This window comes from Ascaphus truei, chromosome 8 (genome assembly GCF_040206685.1).
Source record: "Ascaphus truei isolate aAscTru1 chromosome 8, aAscTru1.hap1, whole genome shotgun sequence".
Lineage (NCBI taxonomy): Eukaryota > Metazoa > Chordata > Amphibia > Anura > Ascaphidae > Ascaphus > Ascaphus truei.
Window position 1 is genome coordinate 45,951,616 of NC_134490.1, and position 18,936 is coordinate 45,970,551.

The 18,936-nt window shown below is 44.2% G+C and overlaps 1 protein-coding gene across 1 annotated transcript in view; it reads left to right on the plus strand.

Moving 5' to 3' along the window:
* Positions 1 to 18,936, plus strand: part of SORCS3 (sortilin related VPS10 domain containing receptor 3) — a 445,583-nt gene that overhangs the window by 307,215 nt on the left and 119,432 nt on the right. The window contains exon 7 of the mRNA XM_075611819.1: positions 15,743 to 15,861. Within this exon, the coding sequence (XP_075467934.1) occupies positions 15,743 to 15,861 (119 nt within the window). The remainder of the gene's footprint in view (positions 1 to 15,742; positions 15,862 to 18,936) is intronic.

Sequence of the window (18,936 nt, forward strand, 5' to 3'; positions counted from 1 at the left end):
GGCCATTGCACTCCGCTATCACACTCATGGCCATTGCACTCCGCTATCACACTCATGGCCATTGCACTCCACTATCACACTCATGGATATAGCACGCTGCTATCACACTCAAGGATATAGCACGCTGCTATCACACTCATGGATATAGCAAGCTGCTATCACACTCATGGCCATTGCACTCTGCTATCACAATATTGGCTATTGCACTATGCTATCACACTCATGGCTATTGCACTCCGCTATCACACTCATGGCTTTAGCACTCTGCTATCACACTAATGGCTTTAGCACTCTGCTATCACACTCATGCTATAGCACCCTGCTATCACACTGATGGCTATAGCACTCTGCTATCACACTCATGGCTATAGCACCCTGCTATCACACTCATGGCTGTGTTCTGCAGCTCTGCAGGGGCCCTGCCAGGGACTCCCATAGATACATAAAAGACTAAAATGGACAAGCACAACCTTTTCTCAGTAATAAATGAATTATATTGCCCCCAAGTCTCACTAACATCTAATGTAAAACCAATGTGCCCAGCAAGGAGGCAGACATCAGATGAGCTAAGCTCCAATAGATATATTCACCTTGGATCTTTAGGAACGAAAGGCACACCAGAGATATATTCCCTCCTTTTCAGTCCTGTTTTATCCCGCTTAAGGCAAGACTTTTGGCGTCCGCGTGTTCTGCCCGGTTCTCTTACGGATTCTCCTTGGATTAACTCCACTCTCTATGCTTGTCTTGCATCTTCACGTCACCACACAACCCCTGCACAGTGCCACCAAGAGATGGGTTCAAATTTGTTGTGGATCATCCAGTTCCGTTACTCTCCAGATTTCCACGGATCAGTCTTAAAAATGCCAATCTGCCATTTTGGATTTTTTTATAAAGACAGAGAGCAATCCGAAATCGAGAGAGAATGAGAATGTACTGTACCTGTACAAAGCACTTAACCTTCTTCTGGGATAGAGAAGCATACTCTACAGTATGTAATAAGCAGTCTTCTGCATGAGACACATTCTGGTGCGGGAAGACTCCTTACAGTCCATTTATTTGAATAGGCTGCAATGTATTCTAGCACCGAAGGTGCCTTATGGCAGAACACTGCTTAGTAAATAATTTCAAAATCCGCTTTCCCTAGGCACTTAACTGTTTCGGCTGCCTCCTTGTAGCCACCCTCCTCCTCCTTCTAAGCCACAATGTCAAATGATGCTGTGGACATCACCAACATGACATCGCAAGGCGTCCTATTGCCATTGTAACGCGACATCATGATGTCATTTGATGCTGCAATGTTGTGTTGTCATGGCAATGAGATGCCGTGATGTCACATTGGTGATGTTGACGCTGTGGTTCAGAAGGGGAAGGAGGGAGGTATGTAAGGAGGTGGCCGCAACAGTTAAATGGCTTCCCATCAGGACCGATAGGCCAAAGAGCGCGGCAAATGTATATGGGGGCGGACATTGTGTGGGATGGGACGCCTTTAAATCTACTTTGCATAGCCACTAGCAGATCTCCCAGCCTGGTACCTCAGGTATGCCTCTCCCCCGTCCTCCCCCCCGGCCCTCCCCCTCCCTCTCCTCAGATTATTCATAGTGTGGATGTTTAACAATCCAACAACGGATTACGGTTCCAATATGAAATCCACGTTCAGATTGTATTCAATGGCGGATTTGAATGAATCTGCTCTGCTTTTTTATTACCCAATTCACAGACGGATTTTGGTGGGGTGGACGGATTTGGTCTAAACAATCCACGGAGTTCCGGGACACTGATTTGGACTGGTTCAACCATCTCTACTGGGGAGGTTTCCACCTCTGCTACTGTTGGAAGAATCAAGAGCATTACATTCACTGAGGAGGAATTGGAGATGCTCATTAATAGGGTGGTGGATCACCACATATGGAGCCACATCCTCATCTAAATAAATACCGTGGGCAATATTGTTCAGACTGTGGACATGCTGAAGAAAATATGGACAGACAATTTTGGGGCGAAGTGAAAAAGAAACCGACTGATCATGCTGCTCAGTTAGGGTGCACAGCAGGGTACGACCATCAGAGGGGGACCACCATCAGAGGGGAACCACCATCAGAGGGGGACCACCATCAGAGGGGGACCACCATCAGAGCTGCAACTCTCACCATCTGAGAGAAGATTGATGGAGGTGATCTCACCTTCACAGGGAGTCACACTTCCAGGACTGGTCGTCACAGGGGATCTTGCAGAGGAGCATCCTGATAAGTAAAAACGGACTCATCTAATGTATAAATGTAACATTATACACAACCTTGTAGATCACACAGAAGATGACTGTATTATTTGCATGGCACTCACACATACATGTGGTGGTAGTTCTCCTATATGTGGCATGCTTAGATGTATGGCTTCATAATCTACAAGTATACTATAAGCCATGCATTGCTCATTAGTTATGTTACAGTAATTATAAAGTAATGCTTTTGCTGGTTTATTCCCATACTGTATTACTGTTATCAAATCATTATGACACCACATTTAACAGTGTAAAATAGACTTACAGTACGTTAAATAATTAATAGAACAGCATATTCTTCATTTATTAAAGGAATGTAAATAAATTGATTTGTATTCAAACAAATTAAATACAATTGTGGCTATATATACCACACTGTGGTACTCTGTTTCAGCATATTATGTACTTTTTCTGAAGGACCATCGTGCAGACACCCATCTGCACAGTTGGAAACCTCCATGGAGATCACCGGTGAGGAAGAGCTGCAGGAGGAGGACAGAGTGACTTTAAACCTCACTGTAGTTTTGCTAGAGGAGTATTCAGCTCCAGCACCTTCACCTACTGCTCCGGTTCCAACACCTTCACCTGCTGCTCCGGTTCCAGCACCTTCACCTGCTGTTCCAGTTCCAGCAACTTTACTTCCTTCTCCGGTTCCAGCAACTTTACCTTCTGCTCTGGTTTCAGCACCTTAACCTGCTGCTCTTGTTTCAGCACCTTCACCTGCTTCTCCGGTTCCAGCACCTTCACCTGCTGATCCGGTTCCAGCACCTTCACCTGCTGCTACGGTTCCAGCACCTTCACCTCCTGCTCCGGTTCCAGCACCTTCACCCGTTGCTCCGGTTCCAGAACCTTCACCTTCTGCTCCGGTTCCAGCACCTTCACCTTCTGCTCCGGTTCCAGCACCTTCACCTGCTGCTCCGGTTCCAGCACCTTCACCTGCTGCTCCGGTTCCAGCACCTTCACCTTCTGCTCCGGTTCCAGCACCTTCACCTGCTGCTCTGGTTCCAGCACCTTCACCTGCTGCTCCGTTTCCAGCACCTTCACCTGCTGCTTCGGTTCCAGCACCTTCACCTCCTGCTTCGGTTCCTGCACCCTCACCTCCTGCTCCGGTTCCAGCACCTTCACCTTCTGCTCCGGTTCCAGCACCTTCACCTGCTGCTCCGGTTCCAGCACCTTCACCTGCTGCTCCGGTTCCAGCACCTTCACCTTCTGCTCCGGTTCCAGCACCTTCACCTGCTGCTCTGGTTCCAGCACCTTCACCTGCTGCTCTGGTTCCAGCACCTTCACCTGCCGCTACAGTTCCAGCACCTTTACCTTCTGCTCTGGTTTCAGCACCTTCACCTGCTGCTCTGGTTTCAGCACCTTCTGACCACGACAGCTGCATCAAGAGAATTGTGGACTATATCAGTGGTTTAACTACTGACAGCTATTCCCCCTATTCCAGCTCATGAACAAGTGGCCCGTGCTCTATTAAGGTGTGGAAGGGGCTAGTGAGCCTGTCCCTTCCACTCCTAGAAGAGGAAGAGATAGGTTTTGGTTACCTTTGTGACATGTCTGCAAATATTATGTATGTATGGCTTTATTTATATAGCACCATTAATACACATAGTGCTTCACAGCAGTAATACACGTGCCAATCTTATATATAACAAATAATACAAATAACACATAAAGGGGAGAAGTGCTTCAGACATAAAAGTACCATTTAGGAAAAGGGTCCCTGCTCCAAAGAGCTTACAATCTAATTGAGAGCTTAGAATCTACTTGTGACATTGTTTTCCCCTGTTAATTGTGTCCCACAGTGATGTAACTGTGTGTGAATACATGTGAAGTTCAATATTGCTGTCTCTTTGTAATCATTATTAAAAAAAAAACAGTTGCAATCTTATTGCACACACATACTTTAGTAAGTAAACACTATATACCATCTCATGAAAACTCTGACAAACATATCCTACATTCCCTTTGATACCTCAAAAACAAGATACAGCTTATAACATGAACTAAATGACACTTTATCAGATGCGTCTCTTTATGACACTTTGTAACTATTTCAATGGAAAGTGTTAAGTGTCACACCCAAATAATTTATTAGGGTACCACTTTACACCTGGCTTTGTCATTACAAGCAATATACAAAAATGGCATTAGGATAATCCTGGTCTGGTGTGAGTAACGGCTACTTATGGTGTCCTATTTATTGTAACGTTATTTCATGGCGCTAACATTAACTGAGTTTTGTGGATCTGCGATGGAACGCCAACGGATAATTATTTTCTGATTTGTATATGTGTAACGTCCATCAAAAGTTATTGATACGCAACTGTACTGGCTAACTCGAGGTTATCGTTACGCTAATCTCCTTAGTGGATAGGCGTTGGGAGTATCGCTGCGATAATTGTGAGTAACATTACGATAAATATCCTGTCGGAACTTTGTGGATTTGCCCCTAAGTACAATTCAGGTTGTAGGATTTCCTCGTTTTACTCCCACGTTCTTTTTCTGCCGTCCATAATCTCTTGTCAGACTGTGTCAGGCTGTACCATCAATTACCAGCTGAAACTATTTTAATTAAATGTTTATGTTCTGTACCCAACGTCATACTTAAACAATAACAAAAGCTCAAGTTTAATTTTTTTTTTTAAATCCGTGTTTGTGAAAGACACCAAAAAGCCTTCCATTAAAAAAAATCATTACTAGCAGATTTTACTGACGTTATTCCAAATTATGTACAATATAAATTGCAATAGATTTTTCTTGGGGATGGGAAATAGCCATTTTATATGTTTGTTTCAGAGAGGTTTCAGTGTATGGAGATAGCCGTGGATTTTGCTTCTCCTGAGGCATCGGACTGTAAACCTGTCTAATTCCTCCTTTTTTTCTTCTTTGAATGTTTTATATGGCAGTACCGAGAGAGCAGAATGCCAACGTGGTGAAACCTTTCTGATATTGTCTACATCACATACACATAAAAATCAATGATGGCTGCTTCATAAAGCGTAAGAAGAAACACTAGAAGAAACTTAGAGTATGTTAATAATTAATTTATGGTCTATAACTTTTGTGTAGAGAAAATAGAATAATCTTAGGGGTCAAAATAGGTGCAGAATATCTTGTTCATTGACACCAAGAGATGCAGAATGGAAATTCTTCTGTTAGCATCATTGCCTTAAATAGACCCCAGAGTGTTTTTAAGAAGTCAAAAGTAATTTTTCCAACCACTACTCGTACATCGTAATAATTGAAATCAGTGAAAAAAATGTCATTTAGAAAGGGCATCTGCAAAAGTGTTGAAAACATATATTATAGCCCATAGCTTCCAATCTTCTGCTGGTTATTGATGATGTGTGTAGATGAAAAAATGTTTTTGTGCCCCATGAAATTGTATTTTATCCATATCAGAATAAATTCATCCATTCAACTGCCTTTATTCCTATGCATCTAGTAACTCTCACTAACCTGGAGATACTGTATGCAGGGTAATGATAAGGCAAGACGGCTCTATCTACAATTGTCTAATGGCAATCAGATGACCTTAGGAATTATGTCATTCTTTTGAGGCTGTCTGATGCAATCAATATTACTAACATGAGATATGTTCATTAGAAAGGTTCCCTTTAATCAATGAGCTTAAGGCCAACCTTATATTGCAGTTTTGGAAGTAGAAAGCATTAAAGTGGTATGCCAGTGAGAAACAATGTGATATATCTCACTTCCTCTGTGATAGACGGGGCTGCAGTGCACTTCATAAACTTACCAAGTGACAATATTCCATCAGAAAATAACTAGAACATCACATTTGTGCTAGATTAGACCTCATAAACTTTCAAATCCTGAAATCATGCTAAGATAACTTTCAGCAGTGCAGTCACTAAAGCATTTTACATTAGTGGGATGTGAAACAAAACTTCAAACCATACTAAGCTTACAATTAAAAAGGAATTCTAAGTGGATCGGCCCCTTAATTCTCGTAATATGTAGAAATAAGTAAACAAATAAAAGGAAACAAATAAGTAGTCTGTTACGGTACCATTTATTGGACCAAGAATGGCTTACAGTGTAGACGTTTTCAAACCGCGCAGGGTTCTTCAGTTTTGCAATTCTGGGACATAAACAATGACTCCAGATATTTTAAACAATACAATCCTACTACTTTCAATTAGATTTAATTGCAGTTTCTTGCCCATGAAAAGCACCACTATAATTGCACTGCCTTGATTCATATGGTATAGGCCATAGAAACCAAAGTTGGCACCCCGGCGCAAACATCATGAAAATATGTGCCTAATACTGTGTGCAGCGGACCCCACGTTAGGCTACGCCCCAGTGTCGGCTGCTGCATGCGCACCGGGTGGGCTGGTAGTGTGTGCAGTTGTATAAACTGCGATCTCCGGTCTGTGTTGAGCTGCAGGAGATTGCGACAGGGGGTGGAGGGTGTGCTGGGGGTGTTGCAGGGGCGTGGCCATGACCTCACGCGGCTGGTTCATTCTCATTTACTGAGCAACCGGGGGATGTGGCCAGCCCTCCGTCGCAAGTTGTAAAGACAATTTTTTTGTCTTTGCAAAAACTCGTCGTAGAGCGCGGCTGCCAAATGCGCGCCAAGGTACAAAGTGGGCCCCAAAGGGGCGGTTCTTGTTCATGCAGCGTACGCCATAGCGCAGCATTTACTGGGGACCTGGCCTAACAGATATGGGACCCTCAGCACTAACATCATGAAAAAACATGCGTAATACTGTGTGCACCCGACCCCACCTAACAGATAAGGGACCCCCAGCTCAAACATCATGAAAAAACACACGTAATACTGTGTGCACTGGATCCCACCTTACAGATATGGGATCCCCAGTACAAGCATCATAAACAAATAAAATCTGTATGCAAAAGTTTACTCTTATGTGTAGCCGTGTCCCCTCTTACCTTAGGTGCCAGGGAAGGGGGACGGCTGCGTCAGTGGGAGCTCCGGAGCTTCGCGGCATACCGGCAAGTGGGGGCCGCCATCTTCAGTGTTCGGGCACGCGCAGGATAAGCTATGCGCATGTGCCGTGAAGCAGAAGTGGCGGCAACAATTTTGGGTTCGCACATGAGCAGTGGAGTCTTTGCGAATGCGCAGTCCCCAGAGTTGCGGTGGCCATCTTAGGAGAGGCTCTACAAGGGACTACATGTCCCAGGAGCCTGAGGGACATGCAGTTAGAATGTTGACACAAGCAGTTACAGGTACAGGTCTGCAGTTACTGGCAGTTGGAAGAAGGGGAGAACCATTGTGGTAGTGTCCAGGGAGCAGTGCTCCCCTGGACTAGGACTACGTTTGTCCCTTAGGTCCCAGCTAGGTCCTATGTCCCCTTTTAGATTGTGGCTGCTATAGGGAAGACCCCAGACAGGGACATTACCCTTTAGCATTATAGTGTCAGGTATAGCACCAGCAAATAAATGTCACAGGGTGAACTGCGGCCTGCGATCTGGGATCAGACCACAGGCAACTCTAGACATTAAGGGACACCCTACCACTGGAGCTCCTTCAAGAGGCGGACGCCTGTGTGGACCAGGGAGAGAGGATTTAGCAGACGTTGTGGGATCAGACAAATCCTTTTTGCTCATTCAGCAGTACCTGGGTACAGGAGTACCCAGGGAGGTAAAGTGCACGAACGGTCCACAGGGGTAGCGCTACTCCCTACACCTGGGTGGGACTGACTTTCATTGGGGGAGGACACCAGGGGTATTGGTGCCAAGCACCCTATGTTCTTTGAGGGACACCCACCCTGTGTGGTTATTATTTTGCTGTTAAATATGTGTTAGTAAATATACGTAGTCATACAAGTGTGTGTGTATCTTTATTCATTGACTACATTGGTTCCTGAGAGAGGTTATCCTGCAGCACTGGAATCCCTCCCAGGTGGAGGCGCTGCATACCGATATAATGCTATCACCCCAGGCTCCCAGTAGGATTAGGCCTCCTGTACACTAAACAGGTATTCAGCATGCATAGTTCCCTTAGTCAAGGGGAAAGGGGGATACATATGCAAACAAAAAATACCGAAAGAAAAGGGCACAATACAACTAACAACCCATAGTGTCCCTTCTCCATAACATGGAAACATCCAATCAAAGCAACTTAGTAAGGACCAGAAGTGACCAGACCCGACTCAAAATGTGGAAGTCCATCGTCAAACCACATGGCACGAAACTACCTCCCAAAATCAGACCTCCGTGCTCATGGTGTTACTCTTATTTAGCCACTAGTAACATGAGGAACAAAGTAAACAATATAACATAACACCTCAAAACACACAATACAGAGTATATGTATATAAATCAGATAGTCAATATACATATAATCCAACATGCCCCAAATAATATAATCCATAAGAAATGAATGAATTGTATATAAACAACCCACAGTCTGCGATCTAACCAAGATACCAATAAAACAATCTGCTGGTATTGGACAAAGATGCTGAAGTGGATGAAGAGTTATGTATCAAAAAAGGGGAAGTGTTACTGTAAGTCACTGACTACAGTATGTGTCCAAGCAGTCAGCTTATAATGTCCTTTCCCTACAGTATGTGTCCGAACGGTCTGACTTATAATATCCTTTCTGTGCAGTATGTGTCCTTACGGTATGCTTATAATGTCCTTTCCCTACAGTGTGTCCGAACGGTCTGACTTATAATATCCTTTCTGTACAGTATGTGTCCGAACGGTCTGCTTATAATGTCCTTTCCCTACAGTGTGTCTGAACGGTCTGCTTATAATGTCCTTTCCCTACAGTATTTAAATAGATAATAGCTTCGTATGGAAACATAGATAGTCATAATTGTTTGTGTTAAGGCAGAGTGGGACGTAATCAATATGTTCCACATAGGAACCAGAGGAAGAGTGACGATAAGAATACCAAGTCGAATTGACCTATTGTTACTATGGGGAAGAGTAACCATATTTAGGTGGTGTGCTATCGTATTTATTTCACTATAGTAGAGGGTGGAATATGAAATAAACATGGGGCCATGCGACAGGAGACAGGTATTGTGACACTACAGGGGTGGAATAAATACCTAAGCCCCGATGCATAGAAATCAAGAATACATCTTTGGAAAGGGGATACTGGTATCGTAGGAGACCACCCAGACATAGCCCACACCACACTGTTTTGCCACCAAAAATGGCTTATACTGTACTGTACATGATCTCCCCATGGGCCTTCAGCTAGGGTTGATGTAGGGCAGGACTGCAATAGTCTGACACATCGCCACACTCATTCTCAGGACTGGGTGGGTCTCAAGTAATGTTCTGACTGTATTGTGTCTTTAGTTTATGATATTTGTGCTGGGGATCCCATATCTGCAGGGACTGAGGGAGCGGTCCGGTGCACACAGTATTGCTCACGTTTTACAGCGGGGAGGCTTTGATAAATAACCAACTGAATGAGGCTTATGGGGCTGGACCAGAATCTGGCTTGGCGGGTCATGTGAGACGTGTATATGAGGTTTATGTGGAAGTCTTTCTGCGGCTGCACACATCCTATCACTGATTTCTGGTACCATGCCTGAGCATTATGCGGCTTCGGGGGAACCTCCTTGGTGATTAGAAATATTTAATTGCTTTATCATTGGCTGTGGGCTAAGAAGCACTTCTCGGTTATTGTCTGTATGAGGCTAATTAATCCTTTTTGTAGCCGCATGTGAGTTATTAACATTTTAACTGCAACTCGAAATTTCATTGTTATTTGCACCAAATGACCAGTTTACTGGGATTTTGCTTGATGTTGCATTAGACCAGTTATCACTTCAATTCCGGGTGGCAGCAGTAAGATAGATAACACGTTCAGGGTATTATTTATCAAAGTCTGGGGTCAAAGGAGCACTACTGTAGGTGCATTATAAAAATACCTCATGCTTTCAGTGTCTTTTAGAAAAGGAAACAGCGGGGCACTGGGTCATAGTCTGCTAACCCTTTCTCTGCTGGAGGGGCGGGCAACACAGTGTGTTACTCTGCAATACATTGCTGGTCTCTCTGGCAGTTCATGAGTTAAAGCGGGAGGGTTATAGACTCAAACAAAATGTGTACAAAAGACAAAAATACCTAATGCTACATCCAATGTGACAAAATACCTAGTTAAATACTCAAATGTCTGTATTCTCATAAGTAAGGATCATTTAGTTCAACTCTTTGGCCAAAGCGTTATAAGCCTGCAGCCACGTCATGGCATGACCACTCTGTAGCCATTTCATGGCCTGACCACTCGGCAGGTCCTAACACTAACTGTGAATACTCTCATTTACCTCTACAGAGGAGGGAGAAAGGTCTCAATAGACCTGTCCTGCACAGGTACATGAATACACCTGCTACTTAAAAAGTGGGGATGAGTGAGTAGTATTAGCGGGGCATAGCTATAGCCTGGGCAAGGCCCGGAGGCCCGCACTCTTGAGGGGCCTGCTCTCCCTTCCTGTCGTGGGCCCGTCTGTCTCTCTTCGGATAGAGACAGGCTTGGGCGGGTAGGAGGAGAGCGGAGGATGCCGGCTGCAGAGTGCAAAGCTGATCATAGAATGGGGAGAGGGAGGAGGCGAGTAGGGCTGTATTCCTGCTTAACCACTTCCGGGCAGCAGGTGGCACTGCAGAGCACTCCATTGCTGCTCCTCTCTGCATCTCCCGGTTCCGTGTGTCTCTGTGTTGGTAAGTGTGTGTGTGTGCCTGTGTTGGTGTGTGTGCCTGTGTTGGTGTTTGTGTCTGTATTGGTACGTGTGTGTGTGTGTGTTGGTAAGTGTGTGTGTTTATAAGTGTGTGTTGCTGTTTGTGTGTATTTGTAATGCATATGTGTGTTTCATGCATTATGTGCATGTATATGTTGTATATTTAGTGTTTTATTTTATATGTTGAATATAAATGTGTATTTGTATATGGTATGTGTGTGTTATACTATTGTTGCATGTTTGGTATGTGTGTATGTGGTGTAGTGTTTGTGTGTATATATGGGAGGGGAGGGAGGAGAGAGAGAGGATGGGGGGAGGGAAGAGAGAGAGAAGATTGGGAGGAGAGATATGATGGGGGGAAGAGAGATGATGATGAGGAGGGGGGAGAGGAGATGAACCGTCTGAACCAAGGTAAGTGAAGTTTACAGAGGCCCTCGCCGCATCCCTGGCATTTCATTTAAGTGCCTTCGGGAAGCGCTCAGAGCCTCTGTAATCCCTGCGCCCCACCCGCAGATAATCTCGCGCGCACCCTTGAGCTAGATTTCAGGGTGAGGATTTATATATTTATCAAATGTTTTACCAGGAAATAATACATTGAGAGTTACCTCTCGTTTGCAAGTATGTCCTGGGCATATAATTATGATGGCAAATAATACATGTTACAAGTACATAGTTACATAAGTGAACAGGGTAATATATTATATGGATACAAAAAAGACACAGCGCACAACGCTCATAGTGCATTACAAAATATTAATGACATATATAAAAAATGGGTGAGTAATGTGCGTACATCAAGTATGATAATAACGAGCAGTTTCGGGATATTTTACCCAACACCTCCGGAGACCAGAATGGGTGTCCTTGCAGGAGTGATGCTGCTGTCCTCGATATCACAGGGTCCTATTGAAGTTGGTTGCACAACCTCTGCTGTTCCTTGCTCCCCTAAGCACAGGCAGGCTTGGAGCTGCTGATTCCTGCAATGTTTCAGCAGGGCAGTCTTTGGCATCAGCTGGGCGTCAGCACTCTCCTCCGCGTGAAGCGCTTCAAGATCGTGACGTCACCACGGGGGTTTTCGGCGCCGCTCACAGGCAACCAAAGTCGCGCAGTATGGTGCTGATATAGAGCTAGAACACTAATAAACCTTGTCCTACGCGTTTCGAAACGGAACGTTTCTTCATCAGGGACTGATAAAGAGTGGATTCTGGTAAAACTTATAAATCCCGCGATCGTATCTCATTGGCTAAGTCCTTAGTTGTAATTGTCCAATAGGAAGCCAACAGGGGCGGGTTTAAAGTCCCGAAACCATACGTCACTAGCTATGATTAACAGATGCAAAAAAAACTATGAACAAACTTTATTAACAAAAACACTGTTAACCAAGACGCAGTAGATGGGCGGAGCGCGCCGCCTGTATCACGTGATCAGGGCCACTGCTGCTAACAACCCCCGTGTTGTTAGCAGCAGTGGCCCTGATCACGTGATACAGGCGGCGCGCTCCGCCCATCTACTGCGTCTTGGTTAACAGTGTTTTTGTTAATAAAGTTTGTTCATAGTTTTTTTTGCATCTGTTAATCATAGCTAGTGACGTATGGTTTCGGGACTGTTGGCTTCCTATTGGACAATTACAACTAAGGACTTAGCCAATGAGATACGATCGCGGGATTTATAAGTTTTACCAGAATCCACTCTTTATCAGTCCCTGATGAAGAAACGTTCCGTTTCGAAACGCGTAGGACAAGGTTTATTAGTGTTCTAGCTCTATATCAGCACCATACTGCGCGACTTTGGTTGCCTGTGAGCGGCGCCGAAAACCCCCGTGGTGACGTCACGATCTTGAAGCGCTTCACGCGGAGGAGAGTGCTGACGCCCAGCTGATGCCAAAGACTGCCCTGCTGAAACATTGCAGGAATCAGCAGCTCCAAGCCTGCCTGTGCTTAGGGGAGCAAGGAACAGCAGAGGTTGTGCAACCAACTTCAATAGGACCCTGTGATATCGAGGACAGCAGCATCACTCCTGCAAGGACACCCATTCTGATCTCCGGAGGTGTTGGGTAAAATATCCCGAAACTGCTCGTTATTATCATACTTGATGTACGCACATTACTCACCCATTTTTTATATATGTCATTAATATTTTGTAATGCACTATGAGCGTTGTGCGCTGTGTCTTTTTTGTATCCATTTGTTAGCTCCAGGGGGTATCTGAGCCCCCCCACTCCATCACAGCTGCAGACGCTCAATCCTAGGTTAAGTTATTTAATTATTCCCTTATTTTTCACCTATCACGTCACTATTTGGTTTTGCGCACTATCACTCTCTTTTGTTCACTTAATATATTATATACAAGATATTTGCACGCACAGTTAAAGATAATATATATTATAGGCGTATGAAACAGTTACATACCAGATTAAAATGTGAGATAGCTTTAGATTTGAAAGAACTTAGACTGGTGATGGCTGTGAGAGTCTTCAGTAGGTTGTTTCAGTTTTGGGGTGCACGGTAAGAGAAGGAGGAGCAGTCGGATACTTTTCTGAACCTTGGGACCATTAACAGTCTTTTGAAGTCTGATCTCAGATGACAAGAAATGCATGTGGTAGGGGTGAGGAGCTTTTTCAGATAGACGGGTAGTTTGCCAAGAAAGTATTTGAAGTCAAGACAGAAAAGATGAACTTTGTGCCAAGACTCAAGTGATGACCAATCTAGTTCTTTGAGCATTTTGCAGTGATGTGTGCTGTAGTTGCATTGGAGATCAAAACGGCCTATTGAATTGTAGAGGGTATCAAGTTTGCTAAGGTGGGTTTGGGGTGCTGAGCTTTATACTATAGTCCCATAGTCGATAATTGGCATTAGCATCTGCTGTGTGATACGCTTTCTGACCAGCAGACTTAGGGAGGATTTGTTCCTGTAAAGTACACCTAGATTGGTATAGGTTTTGGATGTCAGGGTATCAATGTGCATCCCAAATGTTAAATGGGAGTCAAACCATAAGCCCAAGTATTCATTGGAAGCTATAAAAAAATAGCATTTGTCCCAAATATCATTGTTACAGTCTTGTCAGTGTTTAAAAACAGTTTGTTTTGGGAAATCCAATTTTCAAGTCTCAAAATGTCTGATTGAAGTATGTGTTCAAGGTCGGAGAGGCAAGGGCTGTGTGTATATAAGACTGTGTCATCTGCATACATGTGTATTGAAGCTCCCTTACAAGCTGTAGGAAGATCATTGATGAACACTGAGAAGAGTAGGGGCCCCAGAACAGAGCCTTGCGGGACACCGCAGGTGATATCCAAGGGGTTGGAATTAGAGCCTGAGATAGACACATGTTGGGATCTACCTGATAGGTAGGAATGAAACCAGTTTAAAGCATCTTTCCCTATTCCAGAGCACTGGAGTTTGTTAAGCAAGATAACATGATCAACAGCATCAAAACCCTTTGCAAAATCTAGGAATATTGCACCAGTGAGTTGTCCCAGTTCCATTCCACACTGGATTTCATTGCAAACTTTTAGCAGTGTAGTTACCGTTGAGTGTTTGGGGCAAAAGCCAGATTGGAATTGGCTAGGGAAATTTGTCTTGGTACAGTAATCGCTTAATTGGGAGTGGACACATTTTCCCATGACTTTGGACAGTTTTGGGAGAAGAGAGATTGACCTGTAGTTTGAGACAGTGTTTTTGTCCCCACTTTTGAAGATTGCGACAACTCTGGCAGTTTTCCAGGTCTTAGGGATATGGCCTGCAGACAGAATAAAGTTGACTATGGAAGCAATTGGTTTGGCAATGGCTAAGGCACCGAGTCTTAGGAACTTAGATTGCAGTAATTTAGCTCCACTTTGGCTGCTTAGTTTTAATTTGAGGAGCGCTTGTGTAATCTCCTCTTCTGATACTGGGACAAATTGAAAATTGTGAGCAGTGTTGGGAAAGGGTGGGGCTATAGGGGTACTCTCAGAGTGATGTTCATGTTTGTGGTTTGGGTTGCATTTTGCTAATAAGTTAGTGGCACACCCCACAAAGTTATCATTGAATGCATTTGCAATGCCAGTGGGGTTTGTCAGAGTAATATCCTCCTTAGTGATATTACTTGGTTGTTGATGGTTAGAAGGCTGGAATATGTTGTTGATAGCCTTCCAGAAGTTAGCTGGGTTTGATGTATTCTGGTGGAGATTGTCAGAGTAATATTGTGCTTTTGCGTGTCTTGTTTGCCTTGTGCACATATTCCGCAGGCATCTGTGTAGTTATTAAGATCCTTGGTAGTGCCATTTATTTTGTAGCTTTTCCACAAGGAATCCCTGAAATGGTAGAGCAATACAAGGTCAGTTGTAACCCACGGAAGTTGGGAGGGAGGAAGAAAAAATTCTAGTCCGTATTAATATTAATGGGCCCTGATATTTTTTTTTGCCTGGGGGACCGCAAATGTCTAGCTACACCACTGAGTAGTAGTGAGGTAGTGTTAGGACCTGCAGAGTGTCCATGCCATGACATGGCTGCATAGTGGTCATGTCGTGACGTAGCTGCAATGGTTGTGGAGACCATTGGAGACTTTGAAGACTTTGTTGGTACTGGTTAATTTATCATTCAAGTCCTAATGTGTGCAGGGAAATACACAACATCTGCTTGTTATCAGTATAACAAAATAATACACTCACTGACAGTAATGGTAACTAAGTAACCATTTACCCGTCTCTGTTTCAATATGTTACACTTGCTTTTGCTCTAATACTCTGTTGGGTGTAAATTTGTTGCCCCAGCAGTTTGACATGATATTGTTTCTCACTTTACAGATGCCCATTATATAACTTGCAGAATACAGGAATGCTCAGAGACCACCAGGAGTGGACCCTTCTCTCGATCCATCGATACCAACTCATTAGTTGTGCAGGATGAGTATGTCTTCATTCAGGTAAGAGAAGTAACAGAGAGAAAGACCATTTGGAATGTGCAGTATATTATATAGGGTCCTATTTACTGAGTACGCTAAGTCATAAGATTCCTTACCGCGCTGTAGGGCACCTAACGGCTCACTCACTTCAATAGACCCCAAGGTTAGTTATTACTTAGCTTGGCAGTGCTCTATTTCCCATAATCCCTTTGTGCTGGCTTGTCCGGCAGTGTACTCAAGGAGTAAAGATCTATTAACATTTCCCATGATCCTTTAGTGCTGGTGTGGCCAGCAGTGTACTCAAGGAGTAAAGACATTTGGAATTTCTACCACAGATTGCAAATATGAGCTGGAAAATAAATTTACTATTTATTGAAAGATACATTTACTTCAATGAACATATACTAAACAAATCTAATTCCTAAATACTTACAACTGCACAATCAATTTGAGGTGTAAACAAGTCTCCTGGCTGCAAACTGGTGAAAAACAGTCAACTGTACCTGAGTTTTTAAAGGAAACATACCTGTTGGTAGCTAAAGGATTCGTTTTCTGGTAGTGTTTTCTTCATTATTTAGACCCAGTTTTCAACCAAAAGAATTTAACAAATAAACCCCACAAACTTTATATAGTTTGTTAAACATACTTTTCAAAATGCCCCAAACTAAAACTCTATAACAGGGCAATTAAACTTAAGCACACATGTTTATGGTAAGAGAAATAAACCTCATGAACCTCCCAGTCGGTATTGGGATTTGTCACATGTAGCAATAGAGAGACAGGGCAGGAGTTACGTGACATATGGGAACGGAAAGGCTTATCCTTACTGTCGTGTTTATCAATCTTTTGTGAGCGAATTAAACCACCCAGTCTTACCTGGTCTGAACCATTGTGTGTGTATAAAACCTGTGTCAGATGTTTCAAACGTTATTGCGGAGGTGTTGAAGTCCATAGATTCATGCTTTATGGCCTCTATATGATTTGCTTTATACACAAAGCCCACGTTGCTCTGTTGGGTGAGCGCTACGAGAGCGCCCTCATATGCCCCTCGGGGAAGCATGTAGCCACACACTGAAATGCAACATTTGCATAAAATAAAAAAAACCTTTTAAAGTCTGTGAGTAAAGTAATTGACAGATAACAGTGACACTGACTTTGAAGCAGGGGAAGCTGGTTCAAATCCCGGGGTCAGCCCCTTGTAACCTTGGACAAGTCACTTTATCTCCCTGCGCCTCAGGCACCAAACATATATTGTAAGCTGTTCTTCTGCATACCACTTGTGTAAGAAATGATATTTCCCTCTAAACTATGAATAGCGTGAGTGGTGATATAAGACAACTACAGTAACTGTTGGAGCGATATCTTAGGGAGAAAGTGGTGTGGCTAATTTATGACATACAGCTGTGTTGGGATATCCGAATAGGATTCTATGTTAAGCTGCAAGTGACATTTGTAGCTGATGCAACCTTTTCTATATTCTAAACTTGAGTTCCTTGTATGGAGAGTGGGTAATTCCGTATCAGATATTACATTAGTATTAAGCTGAAAAACACATGGTACCATATCAGGTCATAGAATTAGGAGTAGGAAGACTGGCTACAGTAGGTGATTTTGTCTGGATAAATATCCGGCAGTTTTTAGCTAGTTAGAGGAGCCGGGTTATCATCGGGGGAGAAGATATACCACCAAGATCAGACAGAGTGTTAACACCAGGAAAAGAGTGATTATAAAACCATCTTTGAAGGTATCATAACTTATTTGATGTCACCGCCATTTTTCTACTGTTTCTGAATGTAAGTAATTACCTTCAGAATAAAACTTTTATTTTGTGCGCTAAAACTGGAATGCTGAGTTTCTTATGCCGCTGTGATCATACAAGAGACATATAGAACATTTTAGAATTTTGTAATTTTGAAGCACTTTCAGTACCATTGGGAAAAAACGCTATATGAAATAAAGTGGTTATTATTGTCACGGGAGACCAGAGTTCTTTCATAGGAGACCAGGGCTCTTTCACGGGCGACCAGGGCTCTTTCACGGGCGACCAGGGCTCTTTCACGGGCGACCAGGGCTCTTTCACGGGAGACCAGGGCTCTTTCACGGGAGACCAGGGCTTTTTCACGGGCGACCAGGGCTCTTTCACAGGCAACCAGGGCTCTTTCACGGGAGACCAGGGCTCTTTCACGGGCGACCAGGGCTCTTTCACGGGCGACCAGGGCTCTTTCACGGGCGACCAGGGCTCTTTCACGGGCGACCAGGGCTCTTTCACGGGCGACCAGGGCTCTTTCACGGGTGACCAGGGCTCTTTCACGGGAGACCAGGGCTCTTTCATGGGCTCAAGCACCAGACAGGACACAGAGATCAAATAAATGGGTGTTTATTTTGACCGGAGCCAACAGACGCAGCACAAAATCACAACAGAGCTTATACTCACAAACTTCAGCACAATACAGAGGGAATCCCAATCGCTTAGGTTTCCGGCACCACCGTGGAGCAACTTTCACTTCTGCAGAAGGTCCAGGGTATTCAGGCAGCACTTGATGCTAGTTTGTGCAAAGCATCTTCAAATCTCCTGCTCCGCATACAAGCAGCCTCAACTTGGGGTGTCTCTGCCACGTCCTCAGAGCCCACTGCTTAGTCTATCTGCACACCAGCCCAGGAGAGATCTGTGGTACTATGATCGGTTGCTGCTTTTCTACAGTAGGTTCTCGGTCTCCATGGGAAATCATGGAGTTCGGGGCAGTGACCAGTCCCAGCACAGATGTTGTGTGGGGAGCCAATCACATGGGGAGAGCGAGCCTGTGTTGGCCAATCTGGGCTGGGGGTGGGATGGGGAGGTTGAGGCAAGGGGGCGGGAATTCCATTTCAGTCAATAAGAGCAGCATCTACCTCCCCCTGCTCTCAGTGCTGGCTCACTATCTCTTGAGGAGATAGGCGCCTCTTTGTCTGGGCAGACAATGGCTCCGCTCTTTGGACAAGCGTCTCCCAGATAGGAGGGGCCATCCCCACCCTCCATTTTCTCCAACCTCCCTTTGAAACCAACGCCAACCGGGGTTCCTGGTCGTGCAGACTGGGTAATTGTATTACCAGCCTAGC